The 22,941-nt window shown below is 45.6% G+C and overlaps 1 protein-coding gene across 1 annotated transcript in view; it reads right to left on the bottom strand.

Moving 5' to 3' along the window:
- The window catches only part of dnaaf11 (dynein axonemal assembly factor 11), a gene marked incomplete at both ends in the record, with an annotated part of 129,479 nt that overhangs the window by 4,186 nt on the left and 102,352 nt on the right, over window positions 1-22,941 (bottom strand). Inside the window, 1 exon segment of the mRNA XM_084327779.1 lies at window positions 18,697-18,782. Coding sequence (XP_084183905.1) covers window positions 18,697-18,782 — 86 coding nt within the window.

The following is a 22,941-nucleotide window of genomic DNA, read 5'->3' as shown; positions in this document are numbered from 1 at the left end:
ATTATATTGATGATGAAATACAGTTTGGTAGGAATCTGTGCGAGATAAAAAATTTCAATTGGACGTACTTCTAGAAGTTTCTACGTATCATCTGATGATGACCGGATGGGCGGGGGATCGTTTATAATTCCGTGGGCAGCGTTATATCATTCATCTAGTGTGGGTGATATGATCATCAGAGCAGTTTATATCGAACACGTTCAAAAATAACGCTGAATCTTACCGTATCTTCCTCGCGCCGTTGGACGATGAGCGTGGAACTGAAATATTCCTATTATGGGATGTAGAAATACGCGATCTATTTCCAGGTTGTATAATAGTATATACGTCCAGATCATGTTGTTTATCAAGTTATTGGCAACGGATCGCTATGTATTGTGTCGAGATCGAGTCCCGGGACTTATAGAGAGTGCCCGGAAGTAATATGGACGATCAGCACTTCAACCACATAACTTCCTGTTTGGCGCTTCTGCCGATCGGCCACCAGATGGCGCTCTTGAACCGCTAGAGGTTTGAGAGGAGCTCAGAACTGTGTGTGAAGGCTGCGGATCACAGATTGTGAAGGCTGCCGATCACAGATTTTTGAAATATTGATATTAAAGGCGAGTTACGGCGTCCTCGGCAACTTGAGCATGGCGGGGAAGGACGCCTAAACACGTTTTCGGCACTTAAAGTGTTAAGGTCATGTCCACACGTATCTGGATATTTAACTAAATGGATATTTTCAGGCCAAAAAATATCCTTGTCCACACAGCAGCGTTAAAAAAGAAAACTCCATCCAGACGTAAACGCAGAAACACATATACATTGCTCCAACAAGCATGCTGGCCCAGTAGGTGGCGATAAGCGATATCTCAAATACCATAGCGGTACCGAGCAGACAGGACTTTTAAGAAACGATAGGAATTGTCCATTGGTTCCCCCAGCCCACGTGACCATTCCTAGCATTTCCATTGGCTATAGTGACATACATAGATGATAAATAGATTATATGCAGGATTATATGCAGTCCAGAGAAAACAACCAATCTAGATATTTCATGATTCCATGCTTTACTTCCGCGCACTGCCATTGGGCGATGGAGAGATACAATGTCAATGTTGAGATCACAATCTCCCGATTCCGAAACAAAATAAGACGAGTCCTTATCACAAACTGTTCCAAAGATATTTAATGTTTTGTTTATCATGTCTAGTGTTGCGCCTGGCTTTAGAGGGTTAAAAGCCAAATTGCATTCAAAATTTTGTTAATAGACGCCAGACAGAAGAGTGTCTGCAGCTGATGCGCTCTGATGTTGCGGATAGTTGAGGATGTTGGCATCATGCAGGATCCCAGGTTGGCATCCCAGGATGACCTAACTTAACATTATTAGTTGAATAGTTGTTACTGTACAGGAATTACAGGAATCATTATGTGAGCTACGTGAATATAGCTTGCCCGTGGACACAAACCTTCATACGCATTAACAGCTCCATCTTTTAATACACTTATTTCATACAGTAATGTTAAATAAGATATTGAAAGATGAAGGATGAAGTTACAAAGGAAAAAGGGCAAAAGCACTTACTCTTTGACAATTCTACAGCGCACAATACAAAAAAGATCCAGGCGGAATTAAATATGCCTAGAAGTAGAAGGGTTTTAAAACCCTTCTAAAATGTAAAATCTGAGCAAAAAAAGCTGAATCCGCTTCAAGAAGACGCACTACATTAGGTATATAATAATTACAACAAGACGTTCATTAATTGCATTGTTCACATGTTTGGTGCCGTCAGTCATATATAAGTAAGGATACAGTTTGAATGACCTACTAAACTGGTATTGTCATTCCATACCACACTGCTCGTCTGCCATTTCAGCACCAGGCGCTGTCCACCGATGTTATTACCTTCATGTTAAGCAAGTGCTACGGGCCGCCTATTGCCATAGAACAACAGTTTGAGCATGGGTTGTGAGCTGTGATGTCATCGTTTATCTAGAGTATGTGTTTAACGTGGCTACACGGATCCACTGAAATGGACATTTTGAATAATCTTCACTTTAAAATGCGTTTTCGAAAATGTCGTTACGTGTGGATGAAAGGCCCAAATGGAAGAAAATGTGCGTTTTGCTAAATATCCAGATTCGTGTGGACATCACCTAAGATAAGATAATATAAGATAAGATATTCCTTTATTGATCCCCTTGGGGGAAATGCAGGCATCATAACAGCATGGGGGAGGGGGGATGGACGGTACAGGTAGAATACATGATACATAGAATTATAGTACAGTGGAGAAGTAAAATAAAAATAGAATACAAATAGGCAGTGTAGACAATATACAGTAATTTAGTTATTGAGAGTAAATTAGTTTGAATATGGCATTCAGTGATGTCATCAGGGACATTGAATGTTTGTGTTGTGTTAATTACAGCTCAATGACATAAGACGAGGTATTGCTACAGATGCAGCCATTAGGACTGTCTACTGTTCTACCGCGGTTTCGAGGGGGGTTGATTTTGAGGTTGATTGCTGTTCTGTTATATGCCACCAGGAGGCGCAAAGCCTGACAGAACTTTTCCCGATTTGCAGCGTTGATCGGATAGCCAGAGCGCTTCAGAAATAGGTCTGGAAATCCATAGCACACATGAGAAATATTTATATCAATGTCCCTGTCCCTTCAATCACTGGTGGCCATATTCAAACAAATTTACTCTCAATAACTGTCAAACTAAATGGATGTGTGCAAAACTGTTTTTGGATGTGTGTGAGATTATGTGAAAAATAAGTCAGCGTTGTTTTTTGGTGCCCCTTTAATCATATCTAACAATAGTCAATAGTCTTATTAAATAGAGTCTGCTGACTATATACTATGTAGTATACATAGTATATCTAGTATATGAAAAAGGTACAAATGTACTGTAGATGTTCCATGTGAAAGCCCGGCTAGGACCCACATTTAGAGACGTTCCAGTTATGCTATTATGTAAGAATTCCCTCATTGCTAAACAGTATTCAGTATTCATACCTGTTGATACCTCATTTTGAATCCTAGAATACAAATGCTACAAATTAATCTTTTAGACATTTACATTTTCTTTTCAAATAAATTTCAAGGCAAATCACGTCTCTACTTGATTAAATTCAGGCCTAATTAAATAAGCCAAAAAGAAGCAATTTGAAGCGTGAATCAACTGTACGAGGTTATGCTCAGAGATGTCACTTGCATAATAGTAATTCTCTACTGGGGTAAGAAACCATTTGCATTTGAATGAGCTACTGTGTCACTCTGTAAACATAAACACGGAGAAGCCGTTTCATATTTACTTACAAAAGTGTCTGGCTATCCCAGAGCGTCATCTCATCAGACGTAAAATATGCTCGATTAATAGGCCCGGACAAGATGACTGCCACTCAAAATTATAATAACTCAGAAATGCTTAATTTTGAGTCCACATAAAATACCTGCCTTTGGAACCTCAATCATTCAAATGTAATTTGTGATTCCCTCCAATCTGTCATTTGACATTTCGTTGTTAGTTGGCTTTGAAAAATAAATCAAAGGGGAAAATCGAATGAAACGCTATAGCGTGGGAGTTGTTTGATTCGCTGGATGGTCTGGTGGAAAGGGAGGGACTTCGTCTCTCTACAGCAGGGGGTTGTTTAGATTGGCTGGATAATTAGTATGATAAACACAGACGGACCGTGTTTAAATGCTAAACCAGTTACCCCTTCTAATGCACCCAAGATTACAGGGTGGAATGAGTCTAGTATAGAGTGGGCAATAACGCCAAAGAAAATGTAAATGAAAAGGTGGTGATTTAGTGTGATGAGAGCGGCTATTATAATTGAATCTCCCTATGCAGCTGTCGACGACAGCGGTGACAGTACGGCGAAGGAGGGCCAGTCGTTTGCCACTTCATTACACCTCGCAACGTGTTTATGGAGCATGGAAATGAGGAGGAGCGGGAAACAGAAGCATTTGTGGTCAACATCTGCACTTGCTGATATGATACGTCTTCCTTATGGTAAAATGACTGTGTTTTATATAGCACTTTATATACACTGTATTTTATCCAAAGGGCTTTCCAGACTAAACAAATGTGTGAAAAACCGTTTAGGGGTTTTGGATGTGTGTGAGATGATTATGTGCAAAATAAATCACCATTGCTTTTGGCGAAGTGCCCCTTTAAGTGTCTTGCTCAACTTCGACATGCTGCCAGGAGGAGCCGGAATCAAACCGGGAACCTTTCCGATTACCAGATGACAACTCTACCTCCTGAGCCGCTATCGCCCCACAGTGGTGGTCTGCGGAGACCTGGTGACTTGGGTTATGGCATTGCTAAAAGAGGAAATGGTGGCCTCATAAAAACAGATACCATCCATTTTATGATTGGGTTGTAATCGGAATAGGACTCTACATAACACAGCCTCCCAAAGCTCTGTTTAGCTTCAATGCCTGTTCAATAGGACTCAATATAACACAGCCTCCCAAAGCTCTGTTTAGCTTCAATGCCTGTTCAATAGGACTCAATATAACACAGCATCCCAAAGCTCTGTTTAGCTTCAATGCCTGTTCAATAGGACTCAATATAACACAGCCTCCCAAAGCTCTGTTTAGCTTCAATATCTGTTCAATAGGACTCTATATAACACAGCCTCCCAAAGCTCTGTTTAGCTTCAATATCTGTTCAATAGGACTCTATATAACACAGCCTCCCAAAGCTCTGTTTAGCTTCAATATCTGTTCAATATGACTCAATATAACACAGCCTCCCAAAGCTCTGTTTAGCTTCAATATCTGTTCAATATGACTCAATATAACACAGCATCCCAAAGCTCTGTTTAGCTTTAATACCTGTTTAATATTGTTTAATGAACTGTGCTGCTAGGATCCTGATGAGAGTGCGGAAATATGAACACATCGCACCGATACTCCATGCTCTACACTGGCTGCCCGTCTCCTTCAGGATAGAGTACAAGTTCTCCCTCCTTGCCCATCAGTGGATCCACAGCAACGCCCCCTCCTATCTAAAGGAACTCATCGCTCCCCCGACCTCCACCCGCTCCCTCCGCTCTGGAAACTCAAACACACTCAAACCCAAACACAAAATGAACCTCTGCACCATGGGCGACCGGGCCTTCTGCTCAGCTGCTCCTCGGCTGTGGAATGCCCTCCCCGACCATCTGAGAGCACCACAGTCCATTGACGCATTCAAAAGGGGACTAAAAACATTTATTGTTAACAAGGCATTTGCCTAAATGCACCTACTGATGCCTAGTGTGTTTTTACGTGATCTTTTCTTTTTTAGCTGTCTAAAGCTGACTTTGATTTGAATGTTTCTCTCATTTCATTGGTTTTATTAATTTACATTAAATAATACATTTTAATAATAGGACTCAGTATAACACAGCCTCCAAAAGCTCTGTTTAGCTTCAATACATGTTAAATAGGACTCAATATAACACAACATCCAAAAGCTCTGTTTAGCTTCAATACCTGTTCAATAGGACTCAATATAACACAGCATCCCAAAGCTCTGTTTAGCTTCAATGCCTGCTCATGGACCCAGAGGGGATTAGGTTTGGAGTGGATGTCAGCGAGAGGAGTCTGTTTTGTGCTTTTAGCATAATTAAATTTTAAGACAACAGAAGCATGGACTCCAGATGGGTCCATGTTCCTCTGATCTTAAAAGTTTCCTTTAACTGACAGCATTCTCATTTTAGGAGAGCTAAGTGAGACATCTAGTAAAGTCATTATGAAGGCTTGGGGAAGGAGGGGGGGGGGGTTAACAACAACTCGGATCACAGTCCATGTTTAGCTCCCAGCACTCTCCTTGCCAAGGGACAGGTACACCTAAGCGTCAGCACTCCTACATGAGAGAGATGGATGGAGCCATTAGCTTGAGTCTCTTCTAATAAGGCACGTCCTAGTTAGGGTGTTGAAAACAGCTCCCAGTAGTATGTCACCCCCCCTGGCCAACATAGCTCAGAGGGGTAATGAGGTCTTCTCCAAATTGTCACCGGAGGAGCCATTCACCTTATTATCAGAATGAAGGAAATATTGAAATATTATAATGAGAGGAATTCGAGGGCCAAGACTGATGGTTTGCAGATGGTGCACTATTGATTAAACCATTGGTTTGAAGTGTGTGATTGGACCAGTGTGTCAGGGTCTAGATTTATGGAGGTCAGGGGTCAGAGGATGTAAATAAACACTGAAGATGTAAATAAAGACCCTGGCTATGGAGGGATACTGTGACCAGGTGTATAACCAGAGTTATATACTCGTACTGGCATCGCGTCCCGCTCTTACGCCATACCGAGATATACCTCATCTCATGTACCTAGTGTACTCCATCAACGAATAAAAAACAAATACACCCAGCACCTGCCAGGCCCCGCCCTAGTGACGTACTATATAGTACTAGGCGTGGTCACCACTCACTCTTCCTCTATTTTCGTTTCCATCATAGCGGATGCGTGCACCCTATGCAACTAGTTGTCATGAAAAGTTTAGAGAAATTGCGTAATATTGAGTGCTTACCGGAGATTTGCTTACCCCTGGAATCTTCGGGCATGTTCCAACGACACGTCGGGTCTATTCTGATGTTTCCTCGTCTTGTGGCAGCAGATCGAGGGACAGCGTGCAAGGTTTGGCTATCGAGCCGGCTCGTACACAGGTAGGCCCTGTGTCATCAGGCATTGATGCTAGTGTTAGTAATGCTGGTTGTTTTGTTACACAACCGAGTTGTGTGTCTGCGCCAGGGGCGGGATGTTTTGGTGAACGTTCCCCTGAAGTGGACGGTTTCCAAGCGATCCTGGAGTGCGCTGCTAACACTAATGCTAATGCTAACGCTAATGCTGAAATGCTGGGTCACTGTTCTAATGTTCCCCGCCGTGGGATGTTGCCGCTTTTCCCTCCTCTTAACCGGTTCATTGATGAAGGTCAGTCGGTAGATAATGTGGGGGATTTTGCTGAGTCCTATTTACCCTTTTTACGGGTGAATGGGTTGACAACAGGGTGCAGGGCGGGTGTGCCGTGGCTAAGTAGCCAGGTAGCATCGATCCTGTGCCCCGGCGGGGTTGGACGGTGTCCCACCCGGAAGCCGACGCTTGAGAGTGAGTCGGCCCGGCGGGTGGCAGTGTGGACTGATGAGAGCTATACTGCTGCAGGATGGAATTTAGCGGCGGCCAGTGTTGTGGCTCAGCTGACTGTTTTTCTGTCCACATTAGCGTCGGGTAGTGGGGCTACAGGACCAGCCGACGCTGAAAACATTTTGCATGTTTTTGGTGTTATAGAGATCTTGACTCAGTCGCAAGCTATAACTGCGGGGAGGATTAGGATGCTATCAACGCTTGTTAATAGGCATTTCTGGTTGGAGCAATCTCCTCTTGGGGAAGAAGAAAGGTTTTCTTTCCTCACGGCTCCTTTTTCCACAGAGGGACTCTTTGGTCGTTCTGCGGAGACGCAGGCGGTTGTTGATCTAGGTCCCACACCACCTCATGCAGCCAGAGGTTGGAGCACGGCCTCGTCAGCGACTGTGGCGAGGCCCTCGACAGACGGCCATGTTTCCCCCGCCAGTGGTACCCTGGGCGGAGTCAACAGGGGTCCACAAGGCCGACAGCCTTGGCGGCCGAGGGATCGGCCATGTTGGATGTACTCGGCTTGGAAGATACAAGCCGTCGTCATTCTGCCACGAACAGCCCGCTCCCCGATCACTCCTCTCCCCGTCACCAACGGAAGAGGGGCTCTGATCGTTTTCCTTTGGCTGCGGGCCGCGAACCTTCTTTGAAGCGCATGCGGACCCACGTTTCGCTTCTCATGGGGACAGGGGCTGACACCCAGTTGATGGCTGAGCCTGGGTCTGTCCGTGAGAATGTTGTGCTGTCACGTGGCTCCCGCGCCACACGTTGTGTGATTGGTGAGCCTGGTGTTACGGCTGCCACTATTTACAGTGGTCAGCAGGGGGACTCGAGGCCTCTTCGTATGAATGCTCAGCACGGGTTACCCCGACCTCGCCTTCGCCAGGCGGGGTATCAGGTTGATGCCTCCCACTCCCGCGAGATCGGCAGTGGTCTGCAAAGAAGAGGCGCGCGTGATTTGGGTGGTAGCAATATCACTGCAGGGCTACGGTGTGTAGGAACCCATGGGGTCCTCACGACTTGCATGTCTAGCTGTAGAACAACTCCTCAGCATGCGCTAGAGGGGTGTTCAGGGGGGGAGCGTGTGTCAACCAGTTTGATGCCAGCTTCTCCCGTATCAAACCGGCCCTTTCTGTCGGGGACCCCCCTTGGGTGCGACCGCCCTGTCCGCTTTGGCGGGTTCAGAGGCTACGCACAGCGGGAGGGACCGGGCCACCTATCTACTGTTCCTTGCGGCCCAGCGTCAGTTGACGGCGGGTGCGCTCTGGGATTATTATCACATATGGCGACAATAATGCTGTTTGGTGGGGTGGATGGAGAGAACATTGAGGCTGGGGCTTGTTTTGCAGTTCGCACAACCCCACCCTCCGTTCTCAGGTTTGGTGCAGACCCTATTATCAGGGTCAGCAGCAGTGACAGCTCTGGCCGACGAGATCCAATCTCTGTTGGCGAAGCAGGCCGTAGTCGTGGTCCCGAGAGAGGACGCGATGTCAGGCATCTACTCCAGTTATTTTCTGGTGCCCAAAAAAACGGGAGGGGTCAGACCTATACTGGATCTGTCCGCGTTCAATCATCTGATTGTGGCGAGACCATTCAGAATGTTGACCGTCAAACATCTGCTACTTGCTGTCAGAGTGGGAGACTGGTTCACCTCCATAGACCTGAAGGATGCGTATTTTCACATCCCGATTTTCCCTCCTCACAGGAAGTTCCTACGGTTCCTGTTTCAGGGCGTAGCGTACGAATACCAGAGGTTGCCGTTCGGCTATTCTCTGGCTCCCCGCACATTCACCAAGTGCGTAGAGACTGCGCTGGAGCCTCTACGTCGTCAGGGAATACGAATTCTATTCTATCTCAACGACATTCTGCTCCTCAGCCGGTCGGAGGTCGCCAGGTCTCATACCAGGCTGGTGGTGGAATTCCTCACCAAGCTGGGTTTTGCTGTGAACTGGAAGAAGAGTACGCCTCTTCCCAGTCAACAGGTGGAGTACTTGGGCTTGACATTGAGGTCAAGGCCCATGATTGTAACCCTCTCGGAGCAACGGAGGGTGTCTATCCTCCACGCGCTCTGGGGTTTCCGTCCTGGAAGGACGGTTGCGGCGCTGCAAGTAATGCGCCTGCTCGGTATGATGGCATCTGCTCACGCGGTGGTCCCTCTTGGCCTCCTCTTCATGAGGAGGATACAGAGGTGGTTCTCCAGTATGAGAATAGACTCGGTGAGGGACAAATGTAAACGGTTGACGGTTCCTTTGTCGATATGGGGGGATCTCGCCCATTGGAGGAGGCCTGGTATCCTCACCAATGGGGTCCCCATGGGCAGCAGGCGCTCACACGTCACGGTCTTCACCGACGCTTCCCTCACGGGTTGGGGAGGGACGTGTCGGACCAACGCAGTGGGGGGCAGCTGGACGATCCATGCTGCCCGGTCTACCCTGCACATCAATGTGTTGGAATTGAGGGCGGTCCTCCTGGTCCTCAGATGGTTCGCCCACCTGGTGGTAGGCGAGCACGTTCTGGTCAGAACGGACAGTATGACGGCAGCGGCGTATATCAACAGGCAGGGTGGAACACGATCCATCCGCCTGCACCGGGCGGCGGTCGAACTCTGGCTATGGGCAGCTCTAAACAGGCTGCGCAGTCTGAAGGTGCTCCACATCCCTGGCAAGGAGAATGTGGGCGCGGATATGATGTCTCTGGGCGGTCCTCGTTCCGGCGAGTGGGAACTGCGCCAGGACAGTCAGGCAGATCTGGGATCGCTTCGGGGAAGCTTCAGTGGATCTGTTTGCGAGCAGACAATCTCACAAGTGCCCCTTGTGGTTCTCGGTCAGTCGGGAAGACCATCCCCCCTTGGGGGTGGATGCCTTCTCAATGTTTCCATGGCCGCCCGGCCTTCTGTACGCCTTTCCCCCTACACATCTGTTGAGTCAGTTGTTGGAGCGGATATGGAGGGAGAGCAGGACCGTGATCCTGGTCGCGCCGGACCGGGGCACAGCGGTGTGGTTCCCGGTCCTGATCCAGCTACTGGTAGCCCCGCCGTGGCCTATTCCTTGGTCGGCGAGGGCCCTCTCTCAAGCACACGGGTCGCTGTTTCAGCCCCCGGTGATATGCCAACCCCTGATGGTTTGGCTGGTGAGAGGGTAAGTCTGGAGAGGATGGACCCTTCTGTGGTTGATACCATCCGGAATGCGCATGCTCCCTCCACTGTCGCTTTACGCGGGTAGGTGGCGTATGTTCCAAGAGTGGTGTAAGGCGGGGGGCAGGGACCCGGTGTCCTGCCCCCTGGATGCTGTCCTTTTTCTCTCCTTGATAGACTGTCGGCCTCGACGGTGAGGGTATATGCAGCAGCTATATCCTCTTATCATGAGGGATTTGAGGGTGTTGTTTTGTTCAGCCACCCTCTTGTGAGGCGTTTCCTGCTTGGCGCTCGACGCATTAAGCCGGTAAAACGCTCTTTGGCTCCGAGCTGGGATCTTCAATTGGTCCTCGGTCGGTTGTCCTTGGCCCCGTTTGAACCTCTTGAGCAAGCGCCGTTGGAACAGCTGTCGTTCAAGACCGCGTTTCTTGCTGGCCGTCACCTCCGCTAAACGCGTGGGTGAGCTTTGTGCTCTCTCGGTACGGCCAGAGTGCCTGTCTTTTCGTTCCGATTGCGGTGCCACTCTGCGGCCTAATCCTGCCTTCGTGCCTAAAAATATCCGGAGTTCTTTCCGCTCCAGGGATATTATAGTTCAGGCGTTTCATCCGCCTCCTCGCGCTAGTGAGTTGGAGGCGGGCCTTCACCCGTCATGTCCGGTCCGGGCTTTGGGGGTTTACCTCAGCCGTACTCAGGGCCTCAGGGCTACCGATCAGCTCTTTGTCTGTTACGGTGGCTCTCGTGCTGGTAAGGCACTGTCGAAACAGCGCCTGTCCCATTGGTTGTGCGAGGGCATTGCCCTTTGCTACACGTTGGCCGGGCTGGCTCCCCCTGGGGGCGTCAGGGCGCACTCCACTCGTGGGGTGGCGGCCTCTGCCGCTCTACTGGGTGGGGCCTCGGTGGAGGACATCTGTGCTGCGGCTTCGTGGTCCTCACCGGGTCCCTTCGTAAGGTTTTACCTCATGGACATGACCGGGGGTTCTGTCTCCCAGGCGGTTCTGAGGTCTGTGACCTCTCCTGCTTCCCGTCCTTTTGTGGGGTAGCAAGAGTGTGTGGGCGTGGGCCACAATGTGTTGTGTCACACGTGGTTCCGCCTGTGCTGGGCGTTCAAGAGGTTCTAGTTCCCTCTTGTTCGCACTCGGGTGGAGTTGACTGCCGCCCCCTCTTCATTAGGAAGAGTGGGGTGACGGGACTCCCCTCCCCCCTGATGTGGGCTTACGGGTCCTCAGGGGGTGCATTTGTCGGGCCTCGCGTCCGCTCTACCCCATATATCGGTATGGCGTAAGAGCGGGACGCGATGCCAGTATGAGTATATAACGATGGGTTATATAACCTAGTTATATGAGTACTGGCTAAGCGTCCCGCTCTTAGCGTGCCCCGAGTTCCCTTTTCTTTGGAAACGATTTTCCGAGGAAGAGTGAGTGGTGACCACGCCTAGTACTATATAGTACGTCACTAGGGCGGGGCCTGGCAGGTGCTGGGTGTATTTGTTTTTTATTCGTTGATGGAGTACACTAGGTACATGAGATGAGGTATATCTCGGTATGGCGTAAGAGCGGGACGCTTAGCCAGTACTCATATAACTCGGTATGTGTGCACCGTTATGTCTTAATTGTCAGCCCGATCTCGCTTAAAATATGTAAATAAAGGACTAATTGACCACAGGAAGAAAGGTAGGCTACATAATAATTTATTCAATATGTTAACAGCAGTGGGCGCACATTTAGTGCTTGAATGCCCACCATCCGCTTCAATGTTAACGTTAATATCGCCTATCTATGTTTTAAATTATGGCTATGTGTCTAATCTGCCCGTCGCATTATCAATGACTCATTTCCAGTCAACATTGTCGAAGCGGATTGTTTTTTTATTGGTTCATTTCCGTTTTATAGCATTTTGAAAAGCCCTCGTTTTCACGGAAAAAAGAAGAGATTCCATGATAATCGCCCTGTACTGTAATATTCTAGAACGTTGTCATTTTTCGGCTTATTTATGAATAGTTTTCAAATAAACGCTAGATTATCGATAGTATATGTGTACGTGTGCACGCTGGTGCCGCGCGCTGAAAATCGACTCTCAGTTCCTGATCGCTCTTACAGTCAAACAGCCATATCACATTATAGGGGAAAAGCTTATAGCTCCGTGAAAACGGGTCTGATTATCCTAAGACTGGTAAAATAGATTCCTTACCTGAGATCAGATGGTATCCAAATGGATTATTCCAATTCCTGATAGCCATTCCAAAAATCGATCATTTTATTGATCCCACGCGTATACTGTAAAACACAGTAACCACGCTGTGCTGAGGGTCCAGCATGAAGCTGATCGGCTCCGGTTACATGCGTGAGAAGTAAAATGTGGAGTCCAGGTTATTTTTTCTCATGCATTTTCATTGAGTCCAATCCAAAAGGGTGAATTACAATCTGGGAGACGATAGGGGGTGCTTTTTTCACATCTGAGCGCCTGGGGTGGCTGATTTACCAACGGTAGACTCGGTTGATGAAATATGAATTCAGATCGGTAATAAAAAAAAATATGAGAAAAAACGAATATTCTCGTTATGGGCATTCAACCCCGCGGGGGGTAAACCCGAGAATATTCGTTATGGGCATTCAAAGTGTTAAGGAAAAATAATATGAGAATAAGTAGTTTACATCTCTTTGGGCAGAGATGTTTGACAGTGGAATGTCGTCCCGACTCTCTGCATAGGAGTGTGCTGTAGTGAAGCCTGACAGCTTGATATCACTTAAAATATGTAAATAACGTACTAATCAACCACAGGTAAAAGGGTACATAATGTATTAGGTACGTTATGTTATAGCCAGAAGTAATATATTTATGTATTGTATTGTAGCGTTAGTCAGCTCAATATAATCAAATACTAAAATAGCTAAACAAATCACAGTTCAATAATGACTTATAAAATCAATCAATTAGACAAAAGACAGCAAAACAGATCCATCACATAACCATCAGTAATGTCAATCAATCAACCAGATTGAACATTCCGATTAAATCAAATTAAACAAAACTGCAAAAACAGCAATAAGCAAAACTAGAATTGTCCAGATTGTGTGTTCAGTGAGTGTGGGGTAGCATGCTGAAGTGGTGGCTGAGGAGAGCTTGGAGATTGTTTGTAGGGGAAGCCAGGAGAACAGGGACACTGGGAGAACAGAGACACTGGGAGAACAGAGACACTGGGAGAACAGAGACACTGGGAGAACAGGGACACTGGGAGAACAGGGACACTGGGAGAACAGGGACACTGGGAGAACAGGGACACTGGGAGAACAGAGACACTGGGAGAACAGAGACACTGGGAGAACAAACACTGGGAGAACAGGGACACTGGGAGAACAGGGACACTGGGAGAACAGGAACACTGGGAGAACAGGGACACTGGGAGAACAGAGACACTGGGAGAACAGAGACACTGGGAGAACAGGGACACTGGGAGAACAGGGACACTGGGAGAACAGGGACACTGGGAGAACAGAGATACTGGGAGAACAGAGACACTGGGAGAACAGGGACACTGGGAGAACAGGGACACTGGGAGAACAGGGACACTGGGAGAACAGAGACACTGGGAGAACAGACACTGGGAGAACAGGGACACTGGGAGAACAGGGACACTGGGAGAACAGAGACACTGGGAGAACAGACACTGGGAGAACAGGGACACTGGGAGAACAGGGACACTGGGAGAACAGGGATACTGGGAGAACTGGAGATCTGGAGTGATTCAGGTGGTTGTCAAGGTGCAATGTGGTCAAGTCCGGGATATTTGAATGTTTGAAGACAGGAGACAGTTCAGTGAAGTACTGATTATTTAAGAATTAACTGAATTTTGAACCTTCCAGAATCAGCTTGGCAGCACTATGGTGTCTTCTCTTCAGCGGTTATGCAGGGATCTCTGATCGGCCATATCACGTGCCACTGGATCCTTTGAGAACTCTGTGACCAATTCCTCCAAACAGACTGCTTTCTTTGTTTCCTAAATAAAAATGTTGTCTCTGTGTCTTTCTCTCACTCCCCATTTATCTCTTGCTCTGCTCTCAATCATCTCAGCTGAGGCCCTATATGGTATTTTTTTTATCTACTTTTTCTCCCCCTTTTTCTGTATTTTTCTCCCGTCCCAATTTAGTAGTTATGCCAATTCCCTTCCCTCCCTTCCTGGTCGTTGCGCACATTTGCCCCCCACTTGCCGGTCTAGGGAGGGTTGAAGACGATCACATGTCTCCTCCGATACATGCGGAGTCAGCCAGCCGCTTCTTTTCACCTGACAGCGAGGACTCTCATTGGGTGAGTGTAACGCGTGCGAGGATCACACTACCTCACCCAGATCCCTTCCTCGCTGAGCAGGCGCCCCGACCAACCTGTAGGAGTCGCTGTTTACAACGACCAGGATACACACTCCGCCGGCTTCCCACCCGCTAATACTGCCAATTGGTTAGTATGGACGACCGACCAAGCCGGAGGTACCGCTGACAGCTGGATTCGATACCAGTGTCTCTGCGGTGGTAGGCAGACACTTAGTCCGCTGCGCTACCCAGCCGCGGCCCTATATGGTCTTAAAGGGGCAGTACCAATAGGCCACTCTCCTACAGTATTGGAAATGTAACATGTGTACGTACAGTATTACAAATGAGTACATATCACATATTAAAAAATGACTTTTTACGTTTTCAGATAACTTTAAAGTTCCCCTGCTGGGGATCGAACCCTAACCTTAACCCGAACTTCATGTCTTAACCATAACCATGAAGTGAATGTTTTTTTTAATTTATTTTAAAAAAAAATTATTATCTTTTTCCCCCCTCCTTTTTCCGATTTTTTCTCCCATCCCACTGTTAGTCGTTATGCCAATTCCCAACCCCCTTCCTGGTTGTTGCGCACTCCCCCCTACTGTTGGTCCGGGAGGCCGGAGACTGTCACATGCTTTCCTCCGACGCATGTGCAGCCAGCCGGCAGCCAGCCGGCAGCCAGCCTGGCAGCGCAGATTCTCACCGGGAGAGTGTAACGTGTGGAAGGTCACACTACCTCCCTCCAGATCCTACCCTCGCTGTGCAGGCACCCCGACCGAACTGTAGGGGTCGCTGTCCACAACGCCCAGGACCCACCCATCAGCTTTCCCACCCCTAACACTGCCAAGTGTTAGTATGAACGACCAGCCAAGCTGATAGCAACGCATGAAGTGAATGTTAAAACTAACCTTACAGGTAACTCTTAACACATCTTGCGCCATTCACGTCGTACGACGGGTTTCAAGTTCATGCAAATTCTGCCAATAACGGCGTACGACGTGTTTCAAGTTCATATTTCATATTTTCGTCATGGTATTCATATTTCACTCACGGAGCCTCGTCATATGCTGCGGGAGCCATCACAACTCTGCAACGCTTCAATACTGCCACCTGGTGGCTGATCGGTGAGTTGCAACCGGAAGTGGATCTCTTGTGATACTGGTGCGTCTCCCTATTCCGTCCGGCCACTCGTTTATCGTCCCTGGACTCAAGACACACACGTGGATATGAATCTTTGCCATAACTCAATAATCTTTGGGCGTATATTAGTATTATACAAACCGGAACTGGATCGCATCGATCCACATCACATAACTGGGATCGGTTTGCTCCACTCTCACCGCTCAATGCTACGAGGAAGCTGCCGTGAGTTTCAGCGTTTTTCTTTATCATTTTCGATACAAACTGCTCTGATCTATATATCACCCATACTACATAAATCATTTAACGTCGGTCACGGAATTATAAACGCCCCCCCCCCCCCTCCGTTCACCCGCGGATGATCAGTCATAACGCTTAGGACCATGTACAGTTGAAATTTTTTATATAACGTTGATAGGTATCAAACGGCATTTGATAATCTAATATATGCATTTATGTCTATATCTCACGTTCTAGGAAATACTGCAGAAAACGATAAAAACATATTTATACTCTAGACGGTATTTTCGTATGAATGTGTGAATGAAAAAGTAAAACGTTCCTACATCCTGAACGATAGCTAATCGATGTTGAATGGGCCATAGTAATGTGGTGAGACCGCAATGATTGTTTGATCAACTCCTGGTTGTGGCATTTTTTGGGCTTTTGCAGATACATACAATATATTACTCATGGCTATAACATTATGTACCTTTTTTCCTGTGGTCGATTAGTACTTTATTTACATTTTCTGTACATGTTCCGATTGTAATTGTAGCCGTTTTGAGGGTCCTTGTGGTCTTGGCTATTTCATGATTATATGATTATATAATATGATTTCATACCTAGGGCTGCAAATTACTTTAACATGATGACGCTGCTTTATAACCACATCTTCTGATAATGCCTGGTTATTGTCTTAACTCCCTGTGACCTAGCGTGTTTTCGATAATGCTTGATTAGAATTCATTTATAATTCATACATTTGGCTTGCCTTGTGCCATCAAGCAAAGCAATTTCAAATGCTATCATGGCCCTGGCCCCCTAGGTCCATTGCCATCTCAGGGAAGGAGCTGAAATGTTTGATCTGTGGGTAAGCCACAGGGTCAAAGGTTACATCTAATCAGGTTCGAACAACGCAATAACTCAAGAGCCCGGCAGCACTGCTTACCCGTCACCTTGCCTCAGTGCAGATGGCGCTTAGCATTTTGATCAGATGTTTAATTTGAGCACACGGTATTACAGTGAGTGGATGGGGCCGGCTGAAGGACAAGCAGTGGACCACTGGTCGTAAAATGGAAACGGTGGGAGGCAGTTCAAGAGCAGACGGGTGACACATGCACACCTCGGGGCAAAAGGGAGCAGAACCACAGCCTGACAGCTACAGCTAGCTAGAGGGTTCCACTCAGCCGAGTAGCTTTTCTGTACATTTAGCTTAGAAGCCAGGCATCTCACTCATGTACAGCGTCACGGTGGTGCGGCAGCTGACTGATAACTCACCGTCAGCCGTGATAACTTGTGTGAGGTCTCCATTGAGGTTATGGTAAAGGTTATGGTAAGCTACACCAGAGACAATCTAAAATACGTTTATGGACAGGGAGCCGTAACCTCTCAATTCCCAATGCAACCAGAATGTGGTCTTAAAACAACACTTGAGGGATACTTTCCAACCTCACCGAGTGTAGCTCCCTGCTCTAGGTTATCTGTGCCCAGTGCCGACACGGCAGACGGGATGATTCACTCTGTGTGATTAGTACACAGCGGGTATGTGGAAGCGGAGACGAGAGGGACTTGAAGAGCCACGAGGCGCTTCAACCGATTTCAATTCAAGGCCAACTGCATGTTTAACATCCAAATCAGACACACTCATGCATTGAAAATGACCTAAAACTACAGTTACTTACTGTGTAACTATAGTTACGCTTAGGTTGGGCTTTGTCATTTACCATGGTAGCTATCACTTCATCATAGGCTTGCTTTTCCTTGGTTCCTGTTTTTAATCTCCTTCATACACCACGCTGAATTATCCCTGCACAACCTGGCAACTCAAGAGTGAAAGTAGAACCCCTCAGACTGACAAAGCTCCCAACATTTGAGAAATATTTCTGAAAATGTCTGGTGTGAAATATTCCCATGCCATGATACGCATGTAGTTGGCTATATGGCAGATCTCCCTCTCCCCTCTTTGCAGTTGATTCGCAGTTGTGATGTGAAGTTAGTTGACAAATTAAGTTTTATTTGACAGTTAATATTTTATTATTGCCCATTTAATGTTTTATGATATTTATTGTGAGCTATGAACATGTCAATGTATTGTTTTTCCTATTAGTCTGCAGTGTTGCGGTAGGACTATACAGTAGATTAGATTAGATTCAAATGCATTGTTATTGCACAGTACAAAAATTATTTGCCATCTAACCAGAGTGAAAATAACACTATGTAACAGTAAAGTGCATTAACAATGTACAAGTGATTAAATGTGATATATACAGTATAACAAGCTACTGAGTAATATATGCTAAACTGAATGATGTACAGTATAATTATGTACAGTGATACAGGTATAAATATACTACGGTAGCAAGCTATACTAGCCAGTGGTATAACTAGTAAGAGTAGGTATGGGATATATACAGATATGGACACAATATATACAGGTATGTATACAGGTATGTGAACAGGGATATATGCAAATATATCCAATAGTTGTATATGGTACATACAGTATAATAGTATTATTGTAATTGGCTATCAAACAGGTATGTAAACACTATTTGTGTGTATATATACATATACACCGGTATGGACCTGTCTCAAACCCTGCCCTCTTTTCTTGATCCTCCAATCACAACTGTCGCTTACCTCGGACAAACCAAGTTTGTCCGAGGTAAGCGACAGTTGTGATTGGAGGATCAAGAAAAGAGGGCAGGGTTTGAGATAGGTCCATTTAGTCAAGTTTGAAGCTCCAGAATGTTGTTAGATGCTGTATTTACCTTGTATTGTCTTCAGGCTTGTTGCTGCGTTGAGATACTGTAGCAGGAGGCCGGCTGGTCTTCTTCACTTTGATTTCACCTCCAGCCTAAAATAAGTGAGCAGGGAAGAACAACAGCAGGAGCAAAACCATGTGTGAACTGGACTTGTTTACTGGCCTGCTGTGGTGCAGGATATATGACAGGCCATATGCAGACTAAATGAATGGATGGATGAATGAACGAATTAATGATTTTATTTCGGTCTTCTTTTACAAAGCAATGTACAGTAGTAGGACAATTGTAAAAAAAAAAAAAAAAAAAAAAAAAAAAAAAAAAAAAGGTGTAGGCTGAAGCCAAGGCTTATATTGCCTACCCTTTTTACATTACATATTATTAAACAAAAAACATAATTCAGTACATAATTTTGCAAAAACAAAACAAAAGGTTACGAAAGTTTCATAGTTTTAGTGTACAGTTTATACAGTAATATACAAAACGTGTACTTTTTTGGTCACGATTTTAATAGTTATGTTATAATAAAATATAATTAGGATTATAATAAGGTTTTATATTTATGTATGACCTTATATTTGAATAATTGTATCGAACTACACATTTTTTATTCGTTGTCAGTTATTCCATAGTTTTACCAGTTGATTATAGGCTGAAGTATGACTCCACCTCCAAATACATTATATATTATATTATTATAATTATTACCATCATCTACTTAGGGATACATACTTTTTTGTTTTGTTTTCTTACTTACCACTATCAGTGCCGACCTTGTTTACCTTTTTACCCTGTTGAATGCCATCATCCACTTCAATGTTATAGCGTTAAAAACGCCTAACCTATGTTTTAAATTTAAATGTGTCTAATCTGCCCGTCGCTTATCAATGACTTGTTTGCAGTCAACATTGTCGAAACGGATTGTTTTTTTTTTTAATCGGTTCATATCCTTTTTATAGCATTTCAAAAAGCTATCGTTCTCTCGAAGATTTTCGGAAAATTGAAAGATTCCCCCATAAACGGCATTTATTGGAATATTCTCGAATACACTAGACACGTTGTCATTTGTCTGCCTATTTATGAATAGTTTTCAAATAAACGCTCGATTATCGATAGTATATGTGTACTTATGCACGCTATAGAGGCGGGCTGAAAAATCTATTCTCTCATTTCCTCAAGATCACACACACACACACACAGGGACACACTGTTATCTCAGTGAATACAGCTCCGATTACCCCAAGACTGGTAACAGACTCCTTACCTTAGATCAGATGTTCTCCAAAAAGATTATTCCAATTCCTGATCGCCATTCCAAATATCGATCGCGTCTATTGATTGATTATTGGCTGCTGTAAATATATATTCCAGGCTGCTTTCCGTCTCGCGATCAGATCCCTCATCATCAGATCCATCGCCAGCATAATGGAGCCAGTTGGCTCCACCTCTACAGATCCCACAGGGATCTCTCAGTCTAATCGACTGACCTGCAGTTACACAGGGATAGACGATAGGGGGCGCTTTTTTCGCATCTGAGCTCCTGGAGGGGCTGCTGTACCAACGGGAGACTTGGTTGATGAAATATGAATTCGGATCGCTAATAAAAAAAATCAAGCGACATTTCTCATCGTCGGCACTCAATGGGGGGTCTGATAAAACGAGAATAGTAGTCGTCGGCATTCAAAGTGTTAATGATGATCTTGTATCTTCGTTTGGGAAATATTTGTAATATAATTTTTGGAAAGTTGTGCTTCGATCAGCGATTTTATTTTTTTAAACATTAAAATCAACACAAGAGCACAGTGTGAGTGCTATTGCCGCCGGTAGAATGGAGCTGGGAAAACCTTGCTCCACCTGTATTCATCTTAGATGCCATCTCTCCCAGATTACAGTCAGCCTTTATCTGATTCCAAGTTGAATGAGTAAGTAAGTTTGATAAGCTTGCCTGGTAGAAAAGATGGTTGACAGTATGTGAACCATCACGCCTACGCAAAACATTTGTCTGGGAGGGAAGGATGTCAGGAAAAGAACAATACCCAGGCTCTCTCTCTCTCTCTCATACTCAGGCTGGTGCTCTAAACTGGTCTAAACTGGTTTGATGCAGCACATTCAACAACGGACAGGCTATAAATACAGGTGCTTGTCAAGAGTTCAGGGGCTTAGAATTTTGAAAAACTTCCTTTCTTGGAGGGAATTGTAGGACTGCTTGATGATTTTATTCGATGCTGGGGCACGGGCAAGTAGGCTAGGCTCAGTGGACCCGGGATATAACCACGATTAGACTTCAACAAACCCCGCTAACACCAGTGGTGGCGGGAGAACAGTTATAGGAAAGAACAAAGTGTACAAACCAATGTCAGCCAGCTAGAAGAATTCGGCCATGGAATTGAGTGGATCATATTAAGTGAACTATATGTACTGAAGACACTGTTGGCCTGTAACAATTCCATGTACGAATAAATAAAAATGATGACATAGAAAACTAAATTATTAATATACTGTAAGTCTCTCTCTCTCTCTCTCCCTCTCTCTCTCTCCCTCTCTCTCTCTCTCTCTCCCTCTCTCTCTCTGACTTTTTTTGCGAGCCGACCGACAGAATTGTATCGCCTCCTTTGTTATGAATGAGACGACCCACACGGCAAGAGATTTTGAAGCGACGATCGCGCAGCAACTTCTGTCATCTGGCTAAAAATCACCTCGATCCTATTTTTTGAGGCGACACAGAAAGGACAATGAGGAAATAACATGACTTCTACTGGTGTATCATTTGTACACCATTAATGTATCAATACATTCATTGATCAATAACCTACGTATTATTACCATGCTACTTATGTTAATTATTATTAACAGGAACAATTTAAATAAATAACGTTAGTTGGACAAGCTATAGTGGCCGCTTGTCATTAACTAATAAATGAACAATGCGCCACGATGCACCTACTAGTGTTTTTATACTCGGGTAACAAAAGAAGTTGTGGATGTTGACAGAGTTTAATGTCCAGGCTGCGACTGATGTAGTTTATACGGTTTATTGTCCAAAGAAAATGATGGTTGAGAACAGAACAGCGTCTTCCGTGAATAAACGTTCTCTCAGCTGCATAACATTACTTGTCCAATCGGTGGTAGTGAACGTATTGTAGCGATCAGGCATGCAGTAATGTCAGGAAGAATGAGGAGAGGTTGTATTCGTATATATGGTGGTTTAATTCCAGCTTAATATGGGTTTTACAGGTTAATATTCCCTCGTAGAGCACAACACAGCTACCACAGCTACCTGCTTCACGATAACCTAACATCCGGTCCGTCCTCCTCCGAATAACAGCCTGTTTCAGCTGCTGAGGTCAGGCAGACGCCTGCGAACCCCAGCTACTAGGACAGAGCGGCTTAGGCTCAGCTTCTTCCCCCAGGCCATCAGAGCCATGAACAATGAACATTGAGTGCTCAGAACATTGAACTGTCCACACACAAGCACACATGAACACACACACGACACGCACACTGTGCACGCTCACACACGAGCAGCCACTTAACACTTTAACATGAGCGGGCACACACTCATGTCGCACACACGCACACTTATGGCCAAAGGAAAGGACACTTTAAATTAGAATAACAGGAACAGTGTATTGCACTACCAAAGCTAACTAGCATGTCCCACATGCTCTGTAAATAACTATGTACAGATACCGAGATGTCACTCCATGTTACCTGCTACCTGTTACTGCACAATGTTGTTTCCTTCTTATGATTCTATTATATGTACCACTGTATTGCACATCGTTGCGGGCAAGACCACCCGCATTTCATTGTATACCTGTATGCCGTGACAATTAAAACTCTTGACTTGACTTGACTTGACTATATCTCCCTCCGGGGGGAAACAAGTAATAACCACACCCCCAGCTAAACAGAGCGACACATTATTATACCTGTGAACGGTCGGTCGGCTCTGGTGTGGGGTGCTAAGCGATTGTCGTTGAGCGACAGACAATCGCATCGCCAGGCGACGTCGGTCGCCCGCCGTGTGCAGACCACTTCAGAGTCTGGAAATGCCTTTTTTAGCAAGGCACTTGTGCAATCCATAGATTGTGATGTTTCACAGTATGAAATGCAAACGCACCCTCCGCTGCATTTACTTTACAGCATCCTCTGTTTTCCCTGGTTTAACAAAGAAGTAACCTGAGCATTAGCACTGAACTACACACCAACGATAGAGATCAAAGAAAAATACAAAATCAAATGGGACATGGA

The sequence above is a fragment of the Notolepis coatsorum genome, assembly GCF_963971535.1.
Source record: "Notolepis coatsorum genome assembly, chromosome: 13".
Classification (NCBI taxonomy): Eukaryota; Metazoa; Chordata; class Actinopteri; order Aulopiformes; family Paralepididae; genus Notolepis; species Notolepis coatsorum.
The sequence above is the reverse complement of the archived record's forward strand: the minus strand, read 5'-3'. Positions and strand labels throughout refer to the sequence as shown.